General features: G+C 47.1%; 1 protein-coding gene across 1 annotated transcript; it reads right to left on the reverse strand.

The window, feature by feature from the left end:
* Positions 1–837: 837 nt before the first annotated feature.
* Positions 838–21,565, reverse strand: LOC116834249 (cell adhesion molecule CEACAM1-like). Its single transcript, XM_032796217.2, has 5 exons — positions 21,526–21,565; positions 10,382–10,481; positions 5,817–6,149; positions 3,059–3,343; positions 838–1,022 (listed from the first exon to the last, which is right to left on the reverse strand). The coding sequence occupies exons 2-5, from the start codon at positions 10,446–10,448 to the stop codon at positions 856–858; spliced, it is 852 nt and encodes a 283-aa protein (XP_032652108.2). The 5' UTR covers positions 10,449–10,481; positions 21,526–21,565; the 3' UTR covers positions 838–855.
* Between the last annotated feature and the right edge of the window lie 1,241 nt (positions 21,566–22,806).

The raw sequence follows: 22,806 nt of genomic DNA on the forward strand, positions 1-22,806 counted from the left end.
CTGCATTCGAAACATGCAGAGATTTCAATTTTGAACTGTGCATTTCAAAACCACTTTTTGCTCAGGAGTGTAAAATGGGTATTTCTCAGTGCTCTGCTCCATCCCTGTGTGTGTAACAGAAGGCAAAGAGACTCCTGATTTGGGCAGTTTTGTAATTTTGTAGCAGATGTTTTGCACATTTTAGATAAAACCTGCTTCCTACCATTAGCTCTCTTGAGGTACTGGGATGGAGCCTGTCTCTTCCTGAATGTCTGTGAAAGATGGGATGTAGGGACTCTGCTCAGGGAACAAGAAGTTAACCTTCAGCTAAACACAGGTGCTCGGGGTGAATTATGAAGGACTGCTTGGGAGGCAGAAGGGGCAAATGGCTGTGGGAAGTGAGGCTGTACACGCCCACAGGCATGGGACTAAGACCTGGGCTGTGGGTTTCCTCTTCCTGCATTTTTTCTTGTGTTAACTGTTCTCTCGTTATCAACATTATCCTTGTAATGGTCTCTGTGTTTCAACTCTGCTGGCTATGGGTCTCATCTCCGCAGCCTTGCACCTTATGCAGAACAGGGTAAAAACATCTCCAAATCAGAATGTTTCCTTTATTCCCCACGGGAGCAGCATTTTTCATCTCTTTTGTATCAGCCTTGTGCCTCACCCCCAGCTTGCACGGTGAAAGACATTTCTGAAACTTCAAAAATCTGCATTTATTTGGCAAGCTAAAGTGTAACCAGTCCCTGCATTGGCACCTTAGAAAAGAAAAAAATATGACTGCATCAGGAATATTTAACTTTGCACTTTTCTTTGCACATGGATGCTTCTATGCAAGCCTTGTAATGGCTGGTGGAAGGCAAAGGGGAGAGAAGCTCAGCAGTTTAGGGGCAAGGTGGAGGTACTGGTACCTGACTGGCCTTTGGACTGGCCTTTGGAGCTCCTGGTCCTTTTCACCCAGCTGAAGATGTAGAAGATGACAGTAGCATAGCCCAGATAGCCAGGGTACCCGTAAATGCCATAGCTCCGCCAGGGAGAGACACCTGGTTAGGGTTGATGGAAACACACAATACAAAGAAAACATCTTCAGAGTAAATGATCCAAAGTGCTTCACAAAAATGTCTCCAGGTTTGAACCTTGTGTTTGCATTTACACCTGGGTTTTTTTTGGGGGGAGGGGGTGAGAGAGAAACTGTAACAGGACTGCTGCTTCATGAGTGGTCCCTCATGGCCAGAGTTCCCTTTGCAGAAGGCCCCTTCTGTTTTCCCTCTTGAGGGCCCCAGAGGGTATGTCTACACTGCACACTAAGCCTGGGCTTTGACTCAGGTTTGAGCACAAGCCATGCTTCCAGGCCCACACAAATCAGTCTGTCTCGGGTCAGCAAACACTCAGGACCTGGGTCCTGCAACCCTGCTAAGAGGAGTGGGTCAGAGCCTAAGTCCCACTGTGACTTGGTCCAAGCCCTGTCATTTTGCAGTGCGGACGCCGTTCAAGCTGTAGGCCTGAGCCTGAAGATCTGCGTCGTGCAGTATGCACACATTAGCATGGCCCAGAAATTGTATGCCCAGGTTTACAGTGCAGTGTGAATGCTCAAGTGTGTAAGAGGCCGGAGGGGGCAAAGTGGGGGTCAGAAAAGGGGGAGCAAAGGGGGGGCCTCAGGGAAGGGGTAGAGCAGGGAGGACCTTGGGCCCCAGCGGGGGTGGAGCACTAGGGTTGCCAACTTTCTAATCTCACAAAACCAAACACCCTATCCCCGCACCTTCCCCAAGACCCTGCCCCCTGCTCACTACATTCCCCCTCCCTCGGTGACTTGCTCTCCCCCACCTTCACTCATTTTCACTGGACTGGGGCAGGAGATGGGGGTGAGAGCTCTAACTGGGGGTGCAGGCTCTGGGATGGGATCAGAAATGAGGGGTTCAGGGTGCGGGAGGGGGCTCCGGGCTGGGAGTTAGGGTATGTGAGGGGATGAGAGTTCTGGCTGGCAATGCGGGCTCTGTGGTGGAGCTGGGGATGAGGGGTTTGGGGTGCAGGAGGGAGCTCCAGGCTAGGGGGTGGGGCAGAGGGGTTCAGGGTATGGAAGGGGGCTCTAGGCTTGGGCAGGGGTTTAGGGTGCAGGAGGGGACTTCAGGCTGGGGGTGGAGCAGAAGGGTTGTGGTGCAGGAAGGGGTGAGGGCTCTGTTTGGCATATGGGTTCTGGAGTGGGGCCAGGGATGAGAGGTTTGGGGTGCAGGAGGGGGCTTCAGGCTGAGAGGTGGGGCAGAGGGGTTCTGCGTGTGGGAGGAGCCTCTGGGCTGGGGCAGGGGGTGGGGTGCAGGAGAGGGTGAGGGCTCTGGCNTTCCCAGAGGGGTCAGAGCTTTGGGCTGGGGGTGTGGGCTCTGGGGTGGGGTGGGGGATGAGGGGTTTGGGGTGCAGGAGGGGGCTCTGGGTTTGGGGGACTCAGGGCTGGGCTTGAGGCTTGGGGTTGGGGTGCAGGCTTACCTTGATTGGCTCCCAGTCAGCGGTGCTGTGGACTAAGGCAGGTTCCCCTTCTGTGTGGCACTGCGCCTGTGCCCCAGGGGAGGCCAGCAGGTCGAGCTCATAGGTGAAGGCGCAGTAGATGGTTCTGTGCGCTACTCTTGCCCACAGGCACCACCCCTGCAGCTCCTGTTGGCCATGGTTCCCAGTCAGTGGGAGTGCAGAGCCAGTGCTTGGTGTGGGGGCAGCACATGGAGCCCCGTGGCCCCCTCGCCTAAGAGCCAGATCTGATGGCTACTTCTGGGGCACAGGGTGGAGCAAGGACAGGTAGTGACTGGCCTGCCTTAGCTCCACAGCACTGCTGTCTGGACCTTCAATGGCCTGGTTGGCGGTGCTGACTGGAGCCGCCAGGCACCCAGTCAAAAACCGGACACCTGGTCACCCTATGGAGCACCCACTGGGAAAAATAAAAGCCAGCACCTGTGTCTGTGCCCATACAGTGTCTGAAGCACAGATAGGTTTCAAGATGTGATAGTGTAGGTCTTTGTTCACTGCTTTCAATCTCTATGTCATAGCATAGGCTAGAATTCTGATAACAATAATTTATAATGAGTTTCCATCTTACCAGTCTCAGCACAGAGCTGCAAGATGAAGTCTTTATGCCCAGAGCTGAGTACATTCTGGGCCACACATCTGTAAGTCCCAATGTCGGATTGCTGTATGTTAATGAGGGTCAGGGATGCGTTGTCCTTAGACAGGATGGTGCGGTTTCCAATTGGCAAAGGCTGGGTGCATTTCTGCCAGGAGTAGGACATGGCATTTCCTGCTGTCCCCAGGCAATTCAAAGTGATGTTTTTCCCCTGATGAGGAGCAGATGTCTCACTGGTGATGTGCACGTTTGATACAGGTACTGAAAAACCACAAGAGGAGCTGTCAAGTTATGGCGACCTCCAAACACAGAGTTATGGGGAAAGCAAGGGACTGTGGGTAACATTATGTACATTCCCACAAAGCCTCACTACTTTGCTTTACAAATCTGCATTCTAGTCGCTACCTTAGAACTGGGCAGAATATGTTTCATCAAAAGTTGTTCATCAGAAATGCTTTCTCCCTGATGTTTTCAAAACAAGAATTTCCAGTTTTTTGGATCAAAATATTTTTTATTTAGAAGTTGAAGCAAATTAGACTGGAAAATAAGCTTTTTTATAAAGTCTATTTCAAAACGTTTCAACTGGCCCCAAATGGGTTCATTAATATTTTTGAAATTTCAACTTTTCACTCCAATTCAAGATGGAGAAAAAAGGTGAACTTTTGAAAATATCCACAGGATGGGAAAAAGGTTTTCCAAGCATCTCTGGTTGTACATACATATCAATGGTTTGAATGTCTATTATCCATTAAATTTAAACATACAAGAAACTCAAATATTTGACTATCTGGAAATCCCCAGTTAAGGCACCCAAGCTACATTAACTCTGCCAGTATAGAGATACCAGCTGTCTATATATTCCCTTTGCATGCAAAGTATCAAAAATGTACACATTGCAGGGTAGTTGGTCCCTTTAAGTAGAGCAGACCCAGTGTCCCTATGTCAGAGCAGATGGGCCCAGCTGAGTGAATTAAAAGGGGGTGGGGAAACACCTGGGGCTATACAGACAGGAAGAGGAGAAGTGCTTGGGACTGACAGTGCCTGGGAGAGAGAAGCCATAGTGGAGTAGAGCTAACTCCTGTGGTGAGTCCCTGGAGCAAGTGACCAGGTGCTCCAGAAAGAGCTGGCTGAAACTGGGGAACTGCAAAGAGCAGGATCACCAGAGACCCCTGGGATAGGTGTCCATGAAACCCAAAGACAAAGGGTGAGCTAAGGGACTATTTCTGTTTGTTTTACTTGCTTGTGTTTGAACAATAAACCTTAAAGGAGACTGGGCATGCTTGGAAGCTGGGGAGAAGCCCTGCCCTATGACAATGCACCACACAACTTTGGCTTAATTAATCTGTTACATACACTCATGCCTCTGATATTAAGCATGATGATTTGTCACATGTCAGTCTTTGCCCTTTTCATATAAGTGCTGCAGTTTCAGGATCTGGGCATGTGAGGTTTGTGTATGGAGGCATGTTGTGTCTGTGTCTGATAGGTGATTATCTGCCACGTGGAATTGGAGCCCAGTGTTGTGTGGTGCTGAGCACCTTCTGCAAGGTGCTGTGTGCTCTCCGTGCTTTGTGAGAGGTGGTGTATGACCGCTTTTATTTTGCCATTTGCCTGTCAAGAAATCATACAATTATTTGAAGTGCACTGGGTTTGACTGTGAAGAAGGCTGAAAAGTGACCCAACCACTCTATGATTAAGTCATTCTAGTTTTTTTTTGTGGTCGCTGATCAAATGATAACGTTTGCCATGGATGGATACCATAGTTTAGGTTTCTGATTGTCTCATAGTATTGCTGTGGGAGCAGGGTTCAGGGGTTTTGGCTACCTTAATACTGAATTTCTGTATTTTTTCAGTGATAATTCTTGGTCTGTAGCTCCCTATAAGCAGTTCATTGTGAGCACTCACTAATTGACATTCAAAATTGAAGCCATTTTGATTGGACTGATATATTATATGATATGAACCTGTCCCCTGATTAGATGAGCGTAACTCTTAGATTAAGATTTCTGGTACAAATATTTGCGACCACAAATTCAGAATTCACTGTTCATGAAGGTTCCATAGGGTTTCTTTAGAATTCACTCTTTTAGAACATTCTCCACACACACAATCTCTCCAAACAGGATTTGGGTTCTCCTTGCTTCCTGAAGAAAACCTTCTGATCTTTTTACATTTGGATGTGTTTTCATTAAACCATACCCTCCCTACTCCATTTATACTGCATTTTCAAGCACCATAGTCTTGTAGACCCCAGTAACAGGGTAGGTTCAGATCTTTATTTTTGTACAGTATTAGTAGCAGCAGCTAGATGGCCTAGCCATGATCAGGACCTCATTGTGCTGGCCATTATGCAAACACATAGTAAAGATGCTCCTTGCTTTGATGAATTATACTCCAAATAGACACAATAAAAAAAGGGTGGAAAAGAGCAAATATTAATATTAGCCCCATTTTATATGTAGGAGAGGCAGGAATTGTCCTGAGCCCTAGTGCAGTGCCTTAACCACAGGGCCACCCTTTGGTCTGTTGTTAGTCTCCATGTTCAATAAACTAGCTTTAAACAGAACCAGTTTATCAACTCTCTGTACGTTCTCTTGAATTCTTCCCTTTGCCCACTTCAGCCTTTTCTAATCAAATGAGCACAGGTGTATGCACTGGAAATTTGTCACTGTCTAATCAGAAGAGGTGGCTCATGCAACTTGGGCTGCCAAGGATTTTACAAAAGGCCACTTACTGATCACTGTGACTCTTGTCCCGTAGATCTGTTGCTGCTTGTTAAGCAGCTGGATGGTCAGCGTATAGACTCCTTCGTCGCTTAAAGCCACATAATGAATAGTCAAGGAAAAGTTGGTATGAGAAAAGACAACTCTCTTCCTGTAACTTTCATTAATATAGCTGATGTTGGAGCCGGGTGAGTATGTTAGGATGGAGACCTTTTCTCTTCCATTTAGCTGTGCACGCCACTCCACATTAAAGACTGAAGAAGCATTCAGATTGGTCCCCATCAGCAGTACTGTGGTGTTGAAGCGACAATAGACTTCTTTAGTCTTTTGGTCCATCGTGACCTCTGAGGAGAAGAAGTTAAGCAGAACAGCATTAGTAGTGCTGGAAAGGTGGCCAGAAGTTAACTTACATTTTGCTCAGAGAAGTCAGAAGCTGTGCAGGAAGAAGGAATATTATTGGTGCTCTGGGGCGCATTGGCAAGGACTGTCCTCGCCTGGGCCTCCTTCAGAAGTGGGGAACTTCATCATTAACCTGGAGCCCAGTCACCTCATCATTTGTGTGCACACAACTCCAGCTGAGTGTGCACAACTACTGTGGGAAGGGTAGGACTCTGAAGTTAGAATAGCAGCCAGCCAGGCGTTTATTCTGAGTTGCATAGGAAGAAAAGCAGGGAGTCAAAAAATGTGAAGCGTGACAGTGAAATGTTTGCTCCAGTGAAAAAATTGGGGGGATTTAAGAGGAAGCTCTTCCAAGCCCACCATCGTGCTTTCTTTGCTCATCGTTATGATCCAATGACGGATGCACCATCGGGCTGAAGACCATATCAGAGAAAGGGAAACTGAAATCACTTCATCCACCTGCTGAGCTATTTTAACAATTGACAGCAAGATCTCAGACAAGGTACTGAAGCCGCATTGTGTCCAGATCTTATACTGATTCAGGTGTGTTTTCTTTTGCTGTAACAAATCTAGGACCAGACATGCTACCAGCTCAGAAAGACAGATACCATGATGAGAGATTCCTTAGAAATAGCTAAGACAGATGAGGCTCATTCCATGCTTTGCCCCTCCTTTCCTAAAAGCACCTAATAAAGATATTTAGGTATGTTTTAGATTCTGTGACACCTTATAGACTAACAAACGTATTGGAGCATGAGCTTTTGTGGGTGAACACCCACTTCGTCGGATGCATGTAGTGCATATTTATACCTGCCTCTGGAAATTTCCAAGCAAGAAGCAGGCTAGAGATAACAAGGTTAGTTCAATCAGGGAGGATGAGGCCCTCTACTAGCAGTTGAGGTGTGAAAACCAAGGGAGGAGAAACTGCTTTTGTAATTGGCTAGCCATTCACAGTCTTTGTTTAATCCTGAGCTGATGGTGTCAAATTTGCAGATGAACTGAAGCTCAGCAGTTTCTCTTTGAAGTCTGGTCCTGAAGTTTTTTTGCTGCAGGATGGCTACCTTTAAATCTGCTATTGTGTGTCCAGGGAGATTGAAGTGTTCTCCTACAGGTTTTTATATATTGCCATTCCTAATGTTGGACACAAATCAGATCCCAAATCAAATCAGCTTCAGTAATTATAAATATGGAGCCGAGGAAAGATCCATGTCGAGATTCTCTGAATTAAAGAGATGGAAATCAATGCAGACCCCACAGCCCTAGACCCCACCCTGCTGCCCTCTTTTTCAGCACTCTGCTCCCCACTAGAAGCAGGAAAGAGCATCCCCTGTGCTCCATAGCAGCCATGCAAGAGGAAAAACTTCTTGAGCACCCTGTATGCAGGGTAGGGTTACCAGATGTCCTGATTTTATAGGTACAGTCCTGATTTTTGGGTCCTTTTCCTATATAGGCTCCTATTACCCCTCTCACCCCCATCCCAATTTTTCACATTTGCTGTCTGGTCACCCTAGTGCAGGGGCCACTCCCAGTCTAGCCATTACTGCTGTTTGCCTGTATAGGATGTGCCCGCATAGCACTAAGTCCCGTAACTTGATCACTCTGGAAGCCATTTCAAGAAGCACGTAACCCTACTCCTGTTCAAGTGACTGTGGTTTGACACCTCGGTTTCCTACTTTGGCATCAACATCTCTTTTTGCCTTTCCTCCTCTGCTTGCCCAAAGCAACAGCCATTTCACAGCACTGATCTCAGAACTGATCCCACTTCCTGGCTCTGACAACAAGGGCCAGACTTTCAAACTCTGCAAAGGGCAAATGGCAGGCGAGCAGCTGTCGGCACCTCATGCACCAAGGAATGGAGCTGGCACTGTGCTGGGGCCAGAGCAATATGCAAAGACATGGGAAGAGAGACAAACATCCACATCATGCCCACAGTTTTCCTAAGGCTTAGCATCTGAGAAGGTCTAGAACAAGGGTGGCAAAATCGTGGGTCAAAACCACACGCAGATCTTTTACAGATAAAGTGTGGCTCTCAGAACCTCACCCCCATTCTCCACCTATCAGTCTGCAGGGGACGGGGTGGGTGGGAGAAGCTCAGGACCTCTGCCTTGCAGTGGGGTGGTGGGGTAGGGGCTTCTGCCCAGCAAGGAGGGGTTTTTTGGGGCTACAGCCCCATGGGGTGTGGCAGCCAGGGCTCAAGCCTTCAGCAGGAGCAGTGCTGAAGCCCTGAGTCCTGGCAAGTGCCTCCTGCAGGGCCGAAGCCCTGAGCCCCAGCAGGTGTGCCCTGGCTCTCAAACTTTGGAAGATTGTCAGATGTGGCTCAGAGGGTCAGTAAGTTTGGCCACCCTGGTACAGAACATGCCAACAATAGTTGGGTGCTGCTACTCCACTGACCCCCTTCAGGGAATTTTTATTTTTAGCAAAGGCCAGAGATATGACTACCCTCACCCACTCATTGGCATAGCGGATATCATAATTTGTTGCTGGTATAGGCAAGCAGCAAACTACGGTATTTCCTTCCCCGTCCCCAGAAGCCAGGAGGAAGCAGGGGTAGAACTGTGACTCAGAAGGGTGTCTCTGAGTCACAATGCATCCTGAGGCTTTTCCTAGCTTGGCATTGCTTTCTCACTACCCTATGTTCAGGGCTGCAGCTAGGGTCACGGTCCAGCCCTGTGTGATCTGACTGGCTGAAAGCGGTTCAGTTATTTCTGGTGTGTGGTGGGGTATGTTTCCTGGTATCTCCTCCATCAGCAGATGGTGAGTTTCTTTGGGAAACCACTTTCTTTTTAATGTAAAAACTTTCTTCAAAGCTGTTATAGGGCTGCTGTGATGCTGGCTCACGGCAGAATCAACCTTTAATCAAGCCATTACTGCAGGACATGGACTCCTCAGTAGATTCGTGGAGAAGGCTTGATGGGCAATTTCCACTTGCTTCCCCACTCTTCACTTGCTTCTTGAGTCCAATCTCCCCACCCCCATACAACTGCCCAGAGTTGTGGGGATGGGAGAGGGGGAAGCAGCCTCCCATTTGCCTTTGTGTGATGAGGATGGAAGTGGGGAATTCAACCTATGGATACATTCTGAGCTCCTTGGGACCAATGTAGTTGGGGCCATAGTCAAAGCCAACTGACGTCAGTAGAAAGACTCCCATTGCCTCAAGTGGACTTTGGATCAGGCCTCTGCACCTTGGGTGTCCAGTTTAACCATTTCCTGTTCCCTCTGGTTGACCCCAGAGCAATGTGATTTTTAAAAAATAGATAAGGCTTTGGCGCCCAGACACTGCTGTGATGGGTTTCCTTAGAAATATGTATGAAAATGACAATGATGACAATTAAAATAATTAGTCATGTGATGAGCATGTGATCCCACACCACCACAGTGATGAGTGTGGCATAACAGAGCACACAGACATATGCCAACAAATAACCCATCAACTGATTTTCTAAAAGATCTGCTCAGTTCAAACAGGAATTAATTCAGAGATGCCTTGGGATCTATGAATCATCCACACTAGAATTTGGGATACTTTTCTTTCTGTTAACATTCTGAGAATAAACCCTTTCTCATCCAGACCCACGTGGATGGGGGTTAGTCATTTGTACCCCGGCTGAACTTCATTGACTTCAGTGGGACTTTAGGCATGCTTGAGTGTCCGCCCACATAGGCTCTGATCCTGCAAGTGGATGAAAGTTGATAAAAGGGTTTGTGAATAATTCTAAAACAGAGCAGCAGGTTTTGTGTGCAAGAATATTAATATTGGGTTGGCTCCCACCATCCTGTATTCACCCAGTTCTGTTCCACAATCTCTATTGACAAGTATGATGTATATGATGCAGAGTGAATACAGCTTGACTTTCATAGCCCAGAAATAACTGGTGGCGATGGCAGGCAGAATACGCTTGCTTCTATTAATTTAATTTTTGGTATATAAGAGTTCCCATCAATACATTCTCCAGGCATGGAGCAATATGCAAAAACAAGAATTTGTTGAACAATAGCAGCACAAAAGACATTTTTCTCTGTCACACAACTGTAGGCTAGTTCTGTCCTCAAAACGTCCACGCACACACACACACAACTTCATCACGCTAACCTTTAAAACTAAGCCCATTTGATAAAGGGATTCTTGCTGGATGGTTGTCACAAAAGTTGCTTTGACATCAGAAGTCACTTCACTTACCAGGTAGAAGGCAAGCAAGATAGAGCAGAAAAGTAAACAGCATTTCATGCAGAGTTTCCCGGTGCATGTTCTTGCTGGAAAGTTACAGAAGATCTACAGCCTGAGATAAAAGGAGTGAGAAGTGTTGCTTTAATAAACATTTTTTACAGCAGTTTTCTTGGACAAATCTATCTTCACATCTATCAGATAAGAAGGCTGGTCTCCTGGGTCCCAGCTGAGTGTTTTAAGTTAAAACCTGGTTCTACCACAGATACTCTGTGTACAAGTGGGCAAATGACTTAATCTGTGGGGTGCTCGTCTAATTAAAAACTGTATCATAATGCATATGCACAGGAGTGGGCAGGGGTGTGTGTGTGTGTGAATTCAAGTTACACTGCCAACCTCAGTTCTGGTATTTCCTAACTCTCCACTGTGTGACTTTGCAACCTTCGCATCCTTTTCATATAGCTTTGGGATGGAATTTCTTACATTTTTAAAGATATTAAAAGTTGAAAAAACAAAAATTTCATTTAATCACGTTGACTTCCTGTGTGATTCATTAGCCGGGCGGGGTTCTTTAGATCCACAGCATGATACTTTACCACTTTCAGCTAACAGAGTAACTGGTAGCAGTAAGAGGTTGTCATCTTCTATATACATCTGCTACTAAGGGCGATGAGCCACGCACTTTGCCAGTGGGTCTCATAGCTATATTTGTTTGACAGCAAAGGAATGCTGAGATTCAGGTATAATGGGGTAAATTCCAGGTTCTGGAGAGGAGTGTGCTTTAGTGGTGGCAAAGCTTCTGTGCCTTCACCTGTCTGTCTCCGTCTGCTCTCGTCCTCCCCCTCCCAACTCCTGCTGCATTCCCTCTGCTCCCACCTGAGTCCCCAGCCCTTGACCATGTCCCCCACCTCTGCTCCTATCCTCCTCATCCCCAGCTCCTGCCTCTCTCAATCCCTCTTGTTCGTACCCCCCTCCCATCTTCTATCCCATCCAGCCCCCAGCCCTTCATCTCTCCCCCTCTGCCCTTCTCCATTCCTCACCCCTCTGCATCTCAGTCAGGATGCTTTCTCTTCCTCCTCCATGCTGCCTTGGAACCATAGAGTGCACAGGCGAGACACATCCAGCCTTCAGCATCCCAGTCCAGTCCACTAAGCCACCCTGCCCCCCTTTACTGTGATGCTGCATATAAGCCTGACCCTGCTCCCACTGGAATCAGTGGGGGTTTGTTGTGGATTCCACTGGGAACAGGAAAGGGCCCTGACTTTGCATCCCTTGCTGACTTTCTCCTCCTAACACATCCCCAGATGCAGGAAAAGGGGTTTTGCCTGTAGTATGTGGGACGCTGGCAGACCAGGTGCCAGCTCATGTCAGGACCTCTGGGCCTCACTGAACACTGCCATATGCATAGCTGGAAACCAGTCTGGCTCGCCTCTGTGTTAGCATTGTTAAAATAGATATTAGAGTTATTATAACGCTGTGTTTAATGTTTAGACTTTATGAAATGCTTGTAGGATGTTGCATGTATTTGTCTTACTTATATCTATACTTTAAGGTAATATGTAAGTGTTTGCTCTGTAACTATAGATGGATTTGCTTAAACTGTAATATCCCACAGTTAGAGACACATTATCAAGCGTGAAATGCTAGTTTACCACAAGAAGTATTGTCTCCTACGCAGCAAAAACAACTACAGACACCAGAGAAGCCATTGTGGAACATTAGTGAACAAAAGACTTCAGCCTTTGTTCTCCCAGACCTATGAAGAGCGGACTAAGGGTGCCAGGAATCTGGTTTTTGACTGGAATACCTGGTCAAAAAGGGATCCTGGTGGGTCCGGTCAGCACCGCTGACTGGGCCATTAAAAATCCAGTTGGCAGCACAGGCAGGTGCCCTATCCAGCTCCGTGTGACTCCCAGGAAGCTGAACGCATTACCCTCTGGCTCATTGCACTGCGACCCTCTTCTGACACTAAAAGTTACTACACAACCCCAGGAAAGAGGACCTAAGCCTGCTGTAGCCCCACAGGGCGTCAGCCCCAGGCAGGAAGCCTGTAACCCGAGTCCCATCATATACAGGGCTGAAACCCTCAGGCTTTGGCTTCAGCCTCAGGCAGTGGGGCTCAGGCTTTGACTTCAGCCCTGGCACCCAGCAATTCTAAGCCAGCCCTTGTGATCCCATTAAAATGGAGTTGTGCCCTACAGTTTGAGAACCGCTGGTGTACAGTATCATCTATCACACAGGCAGGCTTGTGGCCAGATAGATTGGAGTGCCCAAGGGGACTGTCTGTGACTCTCTGGCAAGGCTGCTCTCGTTCACACTTGATACTTTGTGTGGAGGGGAAGCTGGGGTTGCAAAGGATTGAGGCAGCTCCAGTTCTGCCTTTCAGTTCTTCATTTTAGAACACATATGATCTAGAACAAAAGTGCCAGAAACCAGCTTCCCAGATTTCAGCTTCCTGGTCATTACAGACACTGGAGATCAAGGTAGCACACCGCAGACTTTCATGGCCTGATCCTACAGTCCTCATTCAGACAGGATTGGGCCCAGAAAGGGTTAACGAATCAGAAGGAAAAACAAGCCCCAATGAACTCATCCATTTTATCTTGAAAAGAATCAGTATCAAAGTGTCAGCAAGTCTAATGTCACATTTTCTGTTAAAAGTGGGGGAAGCAGGTTGGAGAAACAGGGGTGCAGAGAATGGTTAACATTCTTGCAGAACAATAACCTTTAGAGACATGGGTATTCCCCTTTCTTTATAATCAGTATACGCCTGTCTCCATGAAGAAAGAGATCACGATAACATATGGCACATACTGTAGCATGAAACACAATAATTCAGACAGGGAAATTCCTCAATAAAGGCTGGACCTAAAAATGTTACCCACATGAGTAATCTTTACTCACCCAAGCAGTCGTGTCTAAGGCACTGGTCAGCAACCTATGGCACGTGTGCCAAAGGCAGCATGCAAGATGATTTTGAGTGGCAATCATACTGCCCGGGTCCTGGCCACCGGTCCCGGGCGCTCTGCTGCCATCCTGGGGTCCTGGCTGCCGGCCTGTGGCTCTGCAGTCATCCCCCGCTGTGGCCCACTGCAGCTCAGCACCCCCATCTTAAAAATTGTTTCAGCACCGCTGTACTGGGATATTCTTAAGTCCTGATTTGCTGCCTACATCACTTATGTCATGTGGAACAGCACATTGCGTTTGACGTTATGCATGCCGTCTGTTGAGATTTTTTTCCCCACTGTAAGTTGAGGAGTACATTTGACAAAATGTCAGCTCCTAAGGAAGCAAAGTTAGATATCCGTTCATTTCACCTCACAGCAACATTTGGTGGCTAAGTCGTGGCAAGGTTTTGGTGTACTTTGTAAACTGTTTTGATGCAATCAAGGCCTTTTTGTCGGAAAAAGCACAAAACTACCCCATACTGGATGATGACAAATGGCTGTGTAAGCTCAAGTTTCTAACTGACATTACCACTCACCTAAACAAACTCAACCTCTGTCTCCAGCGTCAAGGCAAATGGTGCTGGATCTTTATGAAATCTGGAAGGCATTTGCTGTAAAACTAGCCATTTTTTCTCAGGCTATTCAAACTTCGACTTTCTGCTACTTCCAACACATAGAAGAGCTACTGACACGTTGCACTGTCAGTGTCGATGAGATTGGAATGTACATGCATGAACTGGAATCAGAATTTTCTGACAGATTTCAAGATTTCCAGCGATTTAGCCCAATGCTTTCTTTTCTAATTAAACCTGAAAAGTTCAACAAAAGCGACTTGGATTTGTCTGTAATTAAGTGGATGGGTGTTGAAGATTTCGAAATGCAGTTATTCCATTAAAAAGCTCAGAATTGTGGGCATCAAATTTTGGAGACCTGCGGAGTGCACTTAAAGCTACCAAGAGAGATCATGGGGCCTCTATTCTCATCTGCTGGACGTCCCTGCCAGTGAAATTTAACTGTTTGGAGAAAACTGCGTTTGCAACACTTTCAGCATTTGGATCCACATACCCGTGTGAACAGGTGTTTTCACACATGAAATATATTCTCTGTCCCTCTTGGAGCTGATTAACAACTGATCTCTTAGAAGCCTGTGTGCAGCTTAAAGCAAATACGTGCCACCACATTGGAAAACTCAGCAAGGAAAAGCAAGAGCAAAGATCATACTAAACTTATAACATCTGCATTTTAATTTAATTTTAAATGAAGCTTCTTAAACATTTTAAAAACCTTCTTTACTTTACATACAATAGTAGTTTAGTTATATATTATTGAGAGAGACTTTCTAAAAACTGGCACGCGAAACCTTAAATTTGAGTGAATAAATGAAGACTTGCACACCACTTCTGAAAGGTTGCCGACCCTTGTTCTAAGGGCTTGTCTATACAAGGACATTCAGGAAAATGAATTTGAATTAGCTAAAGGTGTGAATTTAGCATGGACTAGTGAAACCACTGTGTGATTGCTCTCATTCAGAATTAAAGTGACCTTCAATTTGTTTAGCTTAATTCAGGGCTGCCCGGCGGTGGAGGGGGGGAATGTGCAAGTGGGGCATTTGCCCCAGGCCGCGCAGAGGCCCCCACAACAATGGCTGATGCTCCCTCCCCAGCCCGGGCCCGACTCCACCTCCTCCCCTCTTCTGGAGCCTCAGCGCATCCAGGAGCGTCCCTGAACAGCTGCAGCATGGCTCCGGTGGGGCTCCTGAGCTCCTCCTCACTCAGAGCCGTGTGGTAAGGGGTGGGGCTGCGAGCTCCACACCAAGCGGAGGGAGCTCAGGCACTGCTGGAGCTCACAGCTCAGGAGCCCCGCCTAGGGTGACCAGACATCCTGATTTTATCGGGACTGTCCCGATATTTGCTTGTTTGTCCTGCATCCTGAACAATGTTAGGTCGGGACACTGGACAAACAGACAAAGGCTCCGCAGTCTGGAAGGTCTCACGCCCTCCCCTGCCCCCTCCTTCTCCCATTGGCTCCCTCCCCAAATCCCCACCTCTTGCCAAGCACACCTTGCCCGGGAGATGCAGGAGAGCGAGGGGTCGTTGTGAGTGTGACTCTGGCCTGGCCCCGAGCAGGTAGGACTCGGGCGAGTAGGGGGCTGCCCGTGGGGCCGGGTGGCGGCTCTTCTCCCCACCTGAGCAGCGGGACTTGGGAGCAGCCGCTGCTGCTGCAGCTCCCACTGCCGCTGAGGGAGGAAGTGGCCAAACACGTGGTGCTCAGTGGCTGCAGCTCTGGCACCCAGGAAGTCCCCGAGCCCGGGCCTGCTGCGGGGACCCAGCAGCGTGCACGCTGCACCCAGCCCCTGGCCAGTCACATCTGGGCTGGCTGCCCAGCTGGTGCAATCCTGCGGTGGAGGCATCGGCAGACCAGCCCCGTTCGTTCCGCTGCGGGACCCGAGCGGGATGCGGGGGCTGGGGCCTGCTGCCCCCACTCTGGGGCCGCCCGCGGGATTGTCCCAGCTGGGCAACCAGCCCCGACGCGACTGGCCAGGGGCTGGGCATGCACAACGTGTGCGCTGGGTCCCCACAGCAGACCCGGCTTCGGGGGGTTCATGGGCGCCAGAGCCACAACTGCCGAGCTTGGTCAGAGGCTGCTTCCTCCCTCGTGGTAGTGGGAGCTGCAGCAGCGGCTGCTCCTGAGTCCTGCTGCCTAGGTGGGGAGAACAGCCGCTGCCTGGCCCCGCAGGCAGTGATTTTCCCTACACCCCTCCTAGGGGGGTGTACACTCCCCCTGAACTTCCCCAACACCCCCCCAAATTTTGTGAGCTAGTTACATACCAATTTAGTGACTGTTTGGAAATCTGAATTTAAACTGAAACATTAATACACACTTTAAAAGCTTATAGCATGTATGATAAAATATGTGTATCTGAAAAAGTATAATAGATTTTAAGAGTATGAACATAGACTAGCTTCCTTGCTTCCTTATACAGCTGTTGTTTTTTATGATGTCAGTGCATTCATTTCGGTGATGTTGGCCAACCTAATAATTTCAAATGATGATTTGTAAGAAAAGACTAAATGAGCTCTCCCTGACAGCTAGTGATGAGCTGGGGCTGTGCAGAAAGGCTTCAGGGCCAGATTATATTTACATTCAAACCTAATCTACCTAGGTATCCACAAACAGATCTGTGTTGTTCAAGTGATAGATTTTGCTTGGGTTGGGTTACAAACCACTTGAATGTGGGGGGAATGGGGGATGAAATGTTGTTCTTATTGTATGAGTAAAGGGCAGTAGAATTGTACTTAACCTGTGATGATTTGAAGGCATCAAGAGAGAGGGTGGGGACCTGTCCCCCTCCACTGTTTAAAGACAGAGCTGATTAGGCTCCATAGAGAATCTTTTGTTCTGTTAAGTAAGTAGCGTAGATAACAGTGAGAAAACAGAAAGCAAAAACCACAGGTCAGATGATCTCACCATATAAAGATCCATATAAAAAGTCAAGTGAGTTGATCCAAATTTGTATTCCTTTTTATTAAATTTTATCCCTTCCATTTAAAAAGGACCTGATTTTAACTCCCCACACACCTATCTCGGGGTGGGTCTTCGCTATCGGTCTTCCCATTGCTTCTCTGGGAAAGCTGCAGTTGCTCAACAGAGTAACAGTACAGCATAGGGGCATGATTAGCAGCCAGCAACTACTTGAATCAAACAGCTTGCTTTCTCACTATTTATCAGGGCGGAGAACTAAGACAGTTTGGTGAATGTTAGCAGTAATTTTCTATTTTGAATTTGTGGTGGTAGGGGTGCATTGGCTATAGGTTGGAAGTAGGACCATTCTCTGAGAAGGACAACTTACGTTTTAATAAGAATGAAAAACTGCCCTACTTGTTTGGACCAATAGTCCGTCTAGACAGTTCCTGTCTTCAATTAGTGGCTGGTGCCCAGATGCTTTAGAGGAAGTCAACAGAACATGCCAATTTATCCAAGTATCCATCCCCTGTTGTCAAATCCCGAGCTTCCAGCAGTCAAGTGGTTTTAGGGACACCCAGCGCATGGGGTGACATCCCTGACCAACTGCTAATTAGAAAATTGATAACCTATTCTCCTGAACTCATCTGGTGCTGTTGGTAATGTGAAAGGGTGAAAACACTTGTCATTCCATGATTTATTACACCTATATCACATCCCCCTCTCAGTCACCTTTTTCCAAGCTAACATCTTTAATCTCTTCTCATATGGAAAGCTTTCCAAACCCCATCATTTTTTGGTCCCCTTCTCTAACTTTTTTAAATTTTAATGTATTGTTTTTTTATTGGAATGGGGCTGCCAGAACTGCACAAGTATTCAAACTGTGGTGTTGCCTGGATTATATAGTGGCATTCTGATACTATCGGTCTTATACCTATCCCCTTTTCTTAATGGTTTCCTAACATTTCTAGTTAAGCTTTTTTTGTTGGTTTTTTACTTCACATTGAGCCGATGTTTTCAGAATCTATGCCATGATGACTCCAAGATCTCTTTCTTAAGGGTAACAGTGATACATTTGTCGATCACATCATTTTTTATGTATAGTTGAGATTGCTTTCCAATGTGCATTACTTTGCATTTATCAACATTAAATTTCATCTGCCATTTTTGTTGCCCACCCAGTTTTATGAGATCCCTTTGTAATTCTTCGCAGTCTGCCTGGGACTTAACTATCTTGAATAGTTTTGTATCATCTGCAATTTTTGCCACCTCACCGTTTACCCATTTTTCCAGATCATTTATGAATATGTTGAACAGTAATAGTCCCAGTACTGACCCCTCAGGAATACCACTATTTATCTCTCTCCGTTCTGACAACTGATAATTTATTCTTACCCTTTGTTTCCCATCTTTTAACCAGTTACTAATCCATGAGAGGACTTTCCTCTTACTCCATGATGGCTTACTTTTCAAAAGTTAATTTAAATTAAATACATTTTTTTTAAATGTATATTTTTTTAGAAATCTAGACCTGTCATGTGTTTGGTGTAACTTGCATTTTCCTTATGTTAAATTTGCATTATCCTAACAAAACATTTACTTTATTCATATCTCTTTTATTTATCTGATTGGTCCTGACACCCCCCCCTGTAAATGCGAACACCCTCCCTAATTTCAATTCCTGGGGAAACCACTGCCCGCAGGCCACCCCCTACTCTCCCTCCAGGTACCACACCTGAGTCTTGCTTGCTTGGGGCCCGGCCAGACTCACGCTCACCCTGGCCCCGAGCTCCCCTGTGTCTCCCGGGCCTCCCTCCAGCGCTTGCGGAGGGAGGAGGAATCGGGGGTGGGGGATTTTTCTTTTTTTTTTGCTCTGCTGCCATTTTTTCCCTCTGCCTCCGCCCTGCCCCACCCCCCGCCCGCCCGTGTCCCAATATTTGACCTGGGTGATCTGTCACCCTAGCCCCACTGGAGCCACGCTGCACCACTGTTCAGGGATGCTCCTGGATGCAAAGCACTGAGGCTACGGGTGCGGGGAGAGCCAGGGGTAAGGGGCTGGGAGGGGTTGGATAAGGGGCAGAGAGTCCCAGGGACAGGCACGGCACTGGGAGGGGGCAGAGGTTGGGGAGGCAGTCAGGGGACAGGGAATGTGAGTGTTGGATTGTGGGTGTTCTGGGGGTCTGTCAGGACTCATCAGGGGGGTGGATAGGAGTCGGGGCAGTCAGGGAGCAGGGGTGGGGTCCTGGAGTGTTGGTTGGAGGGGGTCTCTGGGGGATGGTGAGGGGACAAGGAGCAGGATGGGTTGGGGTTTCTGAGGGCGGCAGTCGGGGGGCAGGAAGTGAGTGGGGGTCAGATATGGGACAGGGACAGGCTGTTTGGGAGGCACAGCCTTCCCTACCCTAAAGCTCATTCAGCAGTTTGAGGCTTGCAGAAGAGCCAAGCTGTTAGCTTTTCCGTTAGGGCTACCATCCCTTTCACTTCTCAAATGTCAAATATAGTCTATATTTAATTTCAGTGCCATAGGGAGATTCATGTCAGGGGAGGGTAGCTTCATTTAAAATTAGCCACTGGGGGAGGGATCACATGAGAAGAGCAATATCCTACACCTCCTAGCTCCTTCCCAACACTACCAATAGAGACCCCTCTTCCCTGCATTCCCTGAGGCTTCAGAGGGGTTAATTCAGTGTTTCTCAAACTTTTGTTCTGGTGACTCCTTTCACATAGCAAATCTCTGAGTGCGACCCCCCCCCTTATAAATTGAAAACACTTTTTAATATTTTTAACACTATTATAAATAATGGAGGCAAAGCAGGGTTTGAGGTGGAGGCTGACAGCTCACAACCCCCAGTAATAATCTCATGAACCCCTGAGGGGTCCCAACCCCCAGTGTGAGAACCCCTGGGTTAATTTAATTTTAGCACCGTGTCCATTCACATGCACATACTATTTTGAGCATTTCAGTTTTCACAACATACGCTCATCCCAGATTCTGGAACAAGCTCAAATGCTCAGTTTGTGGAGTATGTACGTAAGCTGTACTAAAGACAAACCCACAGTAACCGTCTCCAGTTTGGGAGGGACCCCATGGAGCCAGTCTCTAGGAAACAGATAAATGTATGGAGATTAAGTCCATTAATGACTATTACCCAGGATGGGTTAGGAATGGTGTCCCGAGCCTCTGTCTGTCAGAAGGTGGAGATGGATGGCAGGAGGGAGATAACTTGATCATTACCTGTTAGGTTCACTTCCTCTGGGGCACTTGGCATTGGCTACTGTCGGTAGACAGGATACTGGGCTGGATGGACCTTTGGTTTGACCCAGTATGGCTGTTCTTATGTTCTAAGCTAAATGAACCCAACGTTATGGAGACAGATATGAGTCAAGGAAGCCAGCAGAGTATCAGAAACCTGGAAAAATCTCTGACTGGATGGGCTCAGGCATTTGGTCACAAGCTGAGGTGGTTCAAAAGTTTTGGATTTTTTTAAGCAGAATTTTTTTTATTGTTTTTTTAAACAATCAAACACAGCAAGCAGCAAATATTTGGCCACACACTTCTGAAACCCCAAACCATATTCAGGTTTTGGCAGACTAATTTCAGCTTTTCAATTAAAAAAACACAACAAAATTTTGAGGAAAGCAGACATTGTCCTGTGATTTTTTTCTGCTTTTTAAAACCCCTAGTTTTCGATCCAGAAAAAGTTTTGATGGAAAATATTTGTCCAACCCTTTTAATGAGCTTTAGTGCCTTTTAGCACTAGCTGATGCTGAGAACCAGTGATACCTTGTAAAGAAGTTTTCTCAAAACTGGGTTTGTGCTGAGATGCAGCAGGTTTATTTTTCCCAGGGCCATCTGTGGGGGTGGGGGAGCAACCGGGGCAGTTTGTGCCAGGCCCTCCAGGGGCCCCCACGAGAATATAGTATTGCAATTTTTTTTCTGGAAGGGGCTCCCAAAATTGCTTTGCCCCAGGCCCCTTGAATCCTCTGGGGTGCCCTGTCTTAATTCACTTTGGAATTCATAAACTAAGTGTTGTAGGATAGAACCCTACTTTTGGCCCTGATCCTGCATTGGGCTCGATTAACATGGACCCTTGCAACTGGACAAAGTCCAGTTTACTTCAATAGGAAGTAGAGATGCCAGGGTCCACACAAATGCTTCTCGATACAGGATTGAAGCCTTCATTAGAAATCATCTGCATGCAGGAGGCATAAGGAAAAGGATCGCTGAGTCTTGGAGGCAAAGTAAAATGTCAGCCCGCTAAGCAGATATATTTCAAAAGCAGTTTAAAAATAATGCAGTGCTGAAGACAGGCAGGACAGGAAGAAGATAATATGATGTGAGGTAGAGAGTGGGAATAAGGGAAACAATAGGTAAGAGTAAAAATACTAAAATGAACCTGAGTCCATGGCAAAAAGTTGAGATAAACCAGAACTGGGTACCATAGGGAGTACAACGCAGAGCCCTCCCCTCCTATTAGTCTGCAAGCAAAACTCCTACTGAAGCCAGCGAGAGGTCCGCTTTGAATTGGTAGAGCCCCGCTAAAGCTTACAAACCTACCAAATCCCTCCTTCTAAAAGAAAAGAAATAAGCATCCTAAGTGATTGTTCTCTAATCACTGTGCAGCAGCAGAGCCTTCCAGCAGACTTGGATCCAATGTGCTGGGAGGATGAACACACCCATGACTTAGCATAGCTTTTCTCATTCTGTCCATATTCTGAGTGAAGAAGAAATAAATGTTTACAAATACTAACCTTCCTTCCTCCTGCTCAGGTCTGCGTGGCCTCTGTGCTGGGTGACAGAAAAAAATGATAAGGGACATATGTGGCTGGAGGGGAAATGACAAGACTACTTCCTGCCCCTGAAGGTGTGTCTCAGTATGAGCCATGATGCAATAGAAACAAAAGCCCCCACAGCAATATATGAGAAGCACCATTGTCCATGGAAAAATGCAGAGAAAATGCTGATTAGTGAAATCAAAGGGTATGTTTTACCTGCTATCAGAGGAGTGATTGCAGCTTGGCCTGGCAAGTCCCTGCTGGCTTTAATCAAGCTAGCATGGGTAAAAATAGCAGTGTGGATGAGTTAGAATTCTAAACTGTCACTTTAATTCTCAGGGGGTTTCCTGGTTCTGCTTTCAGGCAGAGGGCTCTATAGGGAAGTGTGAAATCTGGATTTGCAGTCTGCAGCCAGCCTGCCTCAAGTGGATGGCATGAGCTGTGCCTCTTTATGTTTTAGGGAGCAGCCTGTTTTCTCTCTCTCTGGTTTTGGTTCTTGTGTGGCATCATTCTGGAGTGTAAGAAATAAAGTTCTCTTACACTGAAGCCTTCCAGCTAGGGTGTTGTGTTTTACCTAACTTCTCTAAGTGTAGGCTGTGAACATAACCAAAGCCATCAGGGCACCTCATATACAGAGAACACTGAAGATATAAAAAGAACCTGGACACAACTAAAATCTCTGTGACTGAGGGCATGGCTACACTTGCAGATGTAGAACGCTGTGAGTTAAATCAGCCTTCAGAGACCACAGCAGGAAAAGCGCTGCAGTGTGTTCATACTGTCAGCTGCAAGCACAGTGGTGTGGCCACATTTGCGGCCCTTGCAGCTGCATTGGGAGTGGTGCATTATGGGCAGCTATTCTACAGAGCACCTCTGGCACTGTGGCTTGTGGGAAGGAGATAGGTGGATGCAGGACATTCTGGGTCCCGTCCCAATACCCTGTGATGCATCACTTTGCATCCCAGCAATCCTTGTGCTTCCATCCACATTTGGCACTATCTTTCAATGTTTTCTGTACTGCACACTCTATCTTCCCTTTCGGTCTGCGGGAATGGATCCTGAACTTGTGAGGAATATGCTGATGGGTCTCGCCAGCATGTCACAAATTGCAGTCGAGTTACTCCTTAAGCTACCAAGTGTCCAACTATGATGTTGATTTGCATAATGCATACGACACGAGATTGCTTGTGGCATTCACAGACATGCTCGCCATAGTGGAACACCACTTTTTAGGGCTCGGGAAAGCCTCCAGTAATG

The sequence above is a fragment of the Chelonoidis abingdonii genome, chromosome 8 (assembly GCF_003597395.2).
Source record: "Chelonoidis abingdonii isolate Lonesome George chromosome 8, CheloAbing_2.0, whole genome shotgun sequence".
NCBI lineage: Eukaryota > Metazoa > Chordata > Testudines > Testudinidae > Chelonoidis > Chelonoidis abingdonii.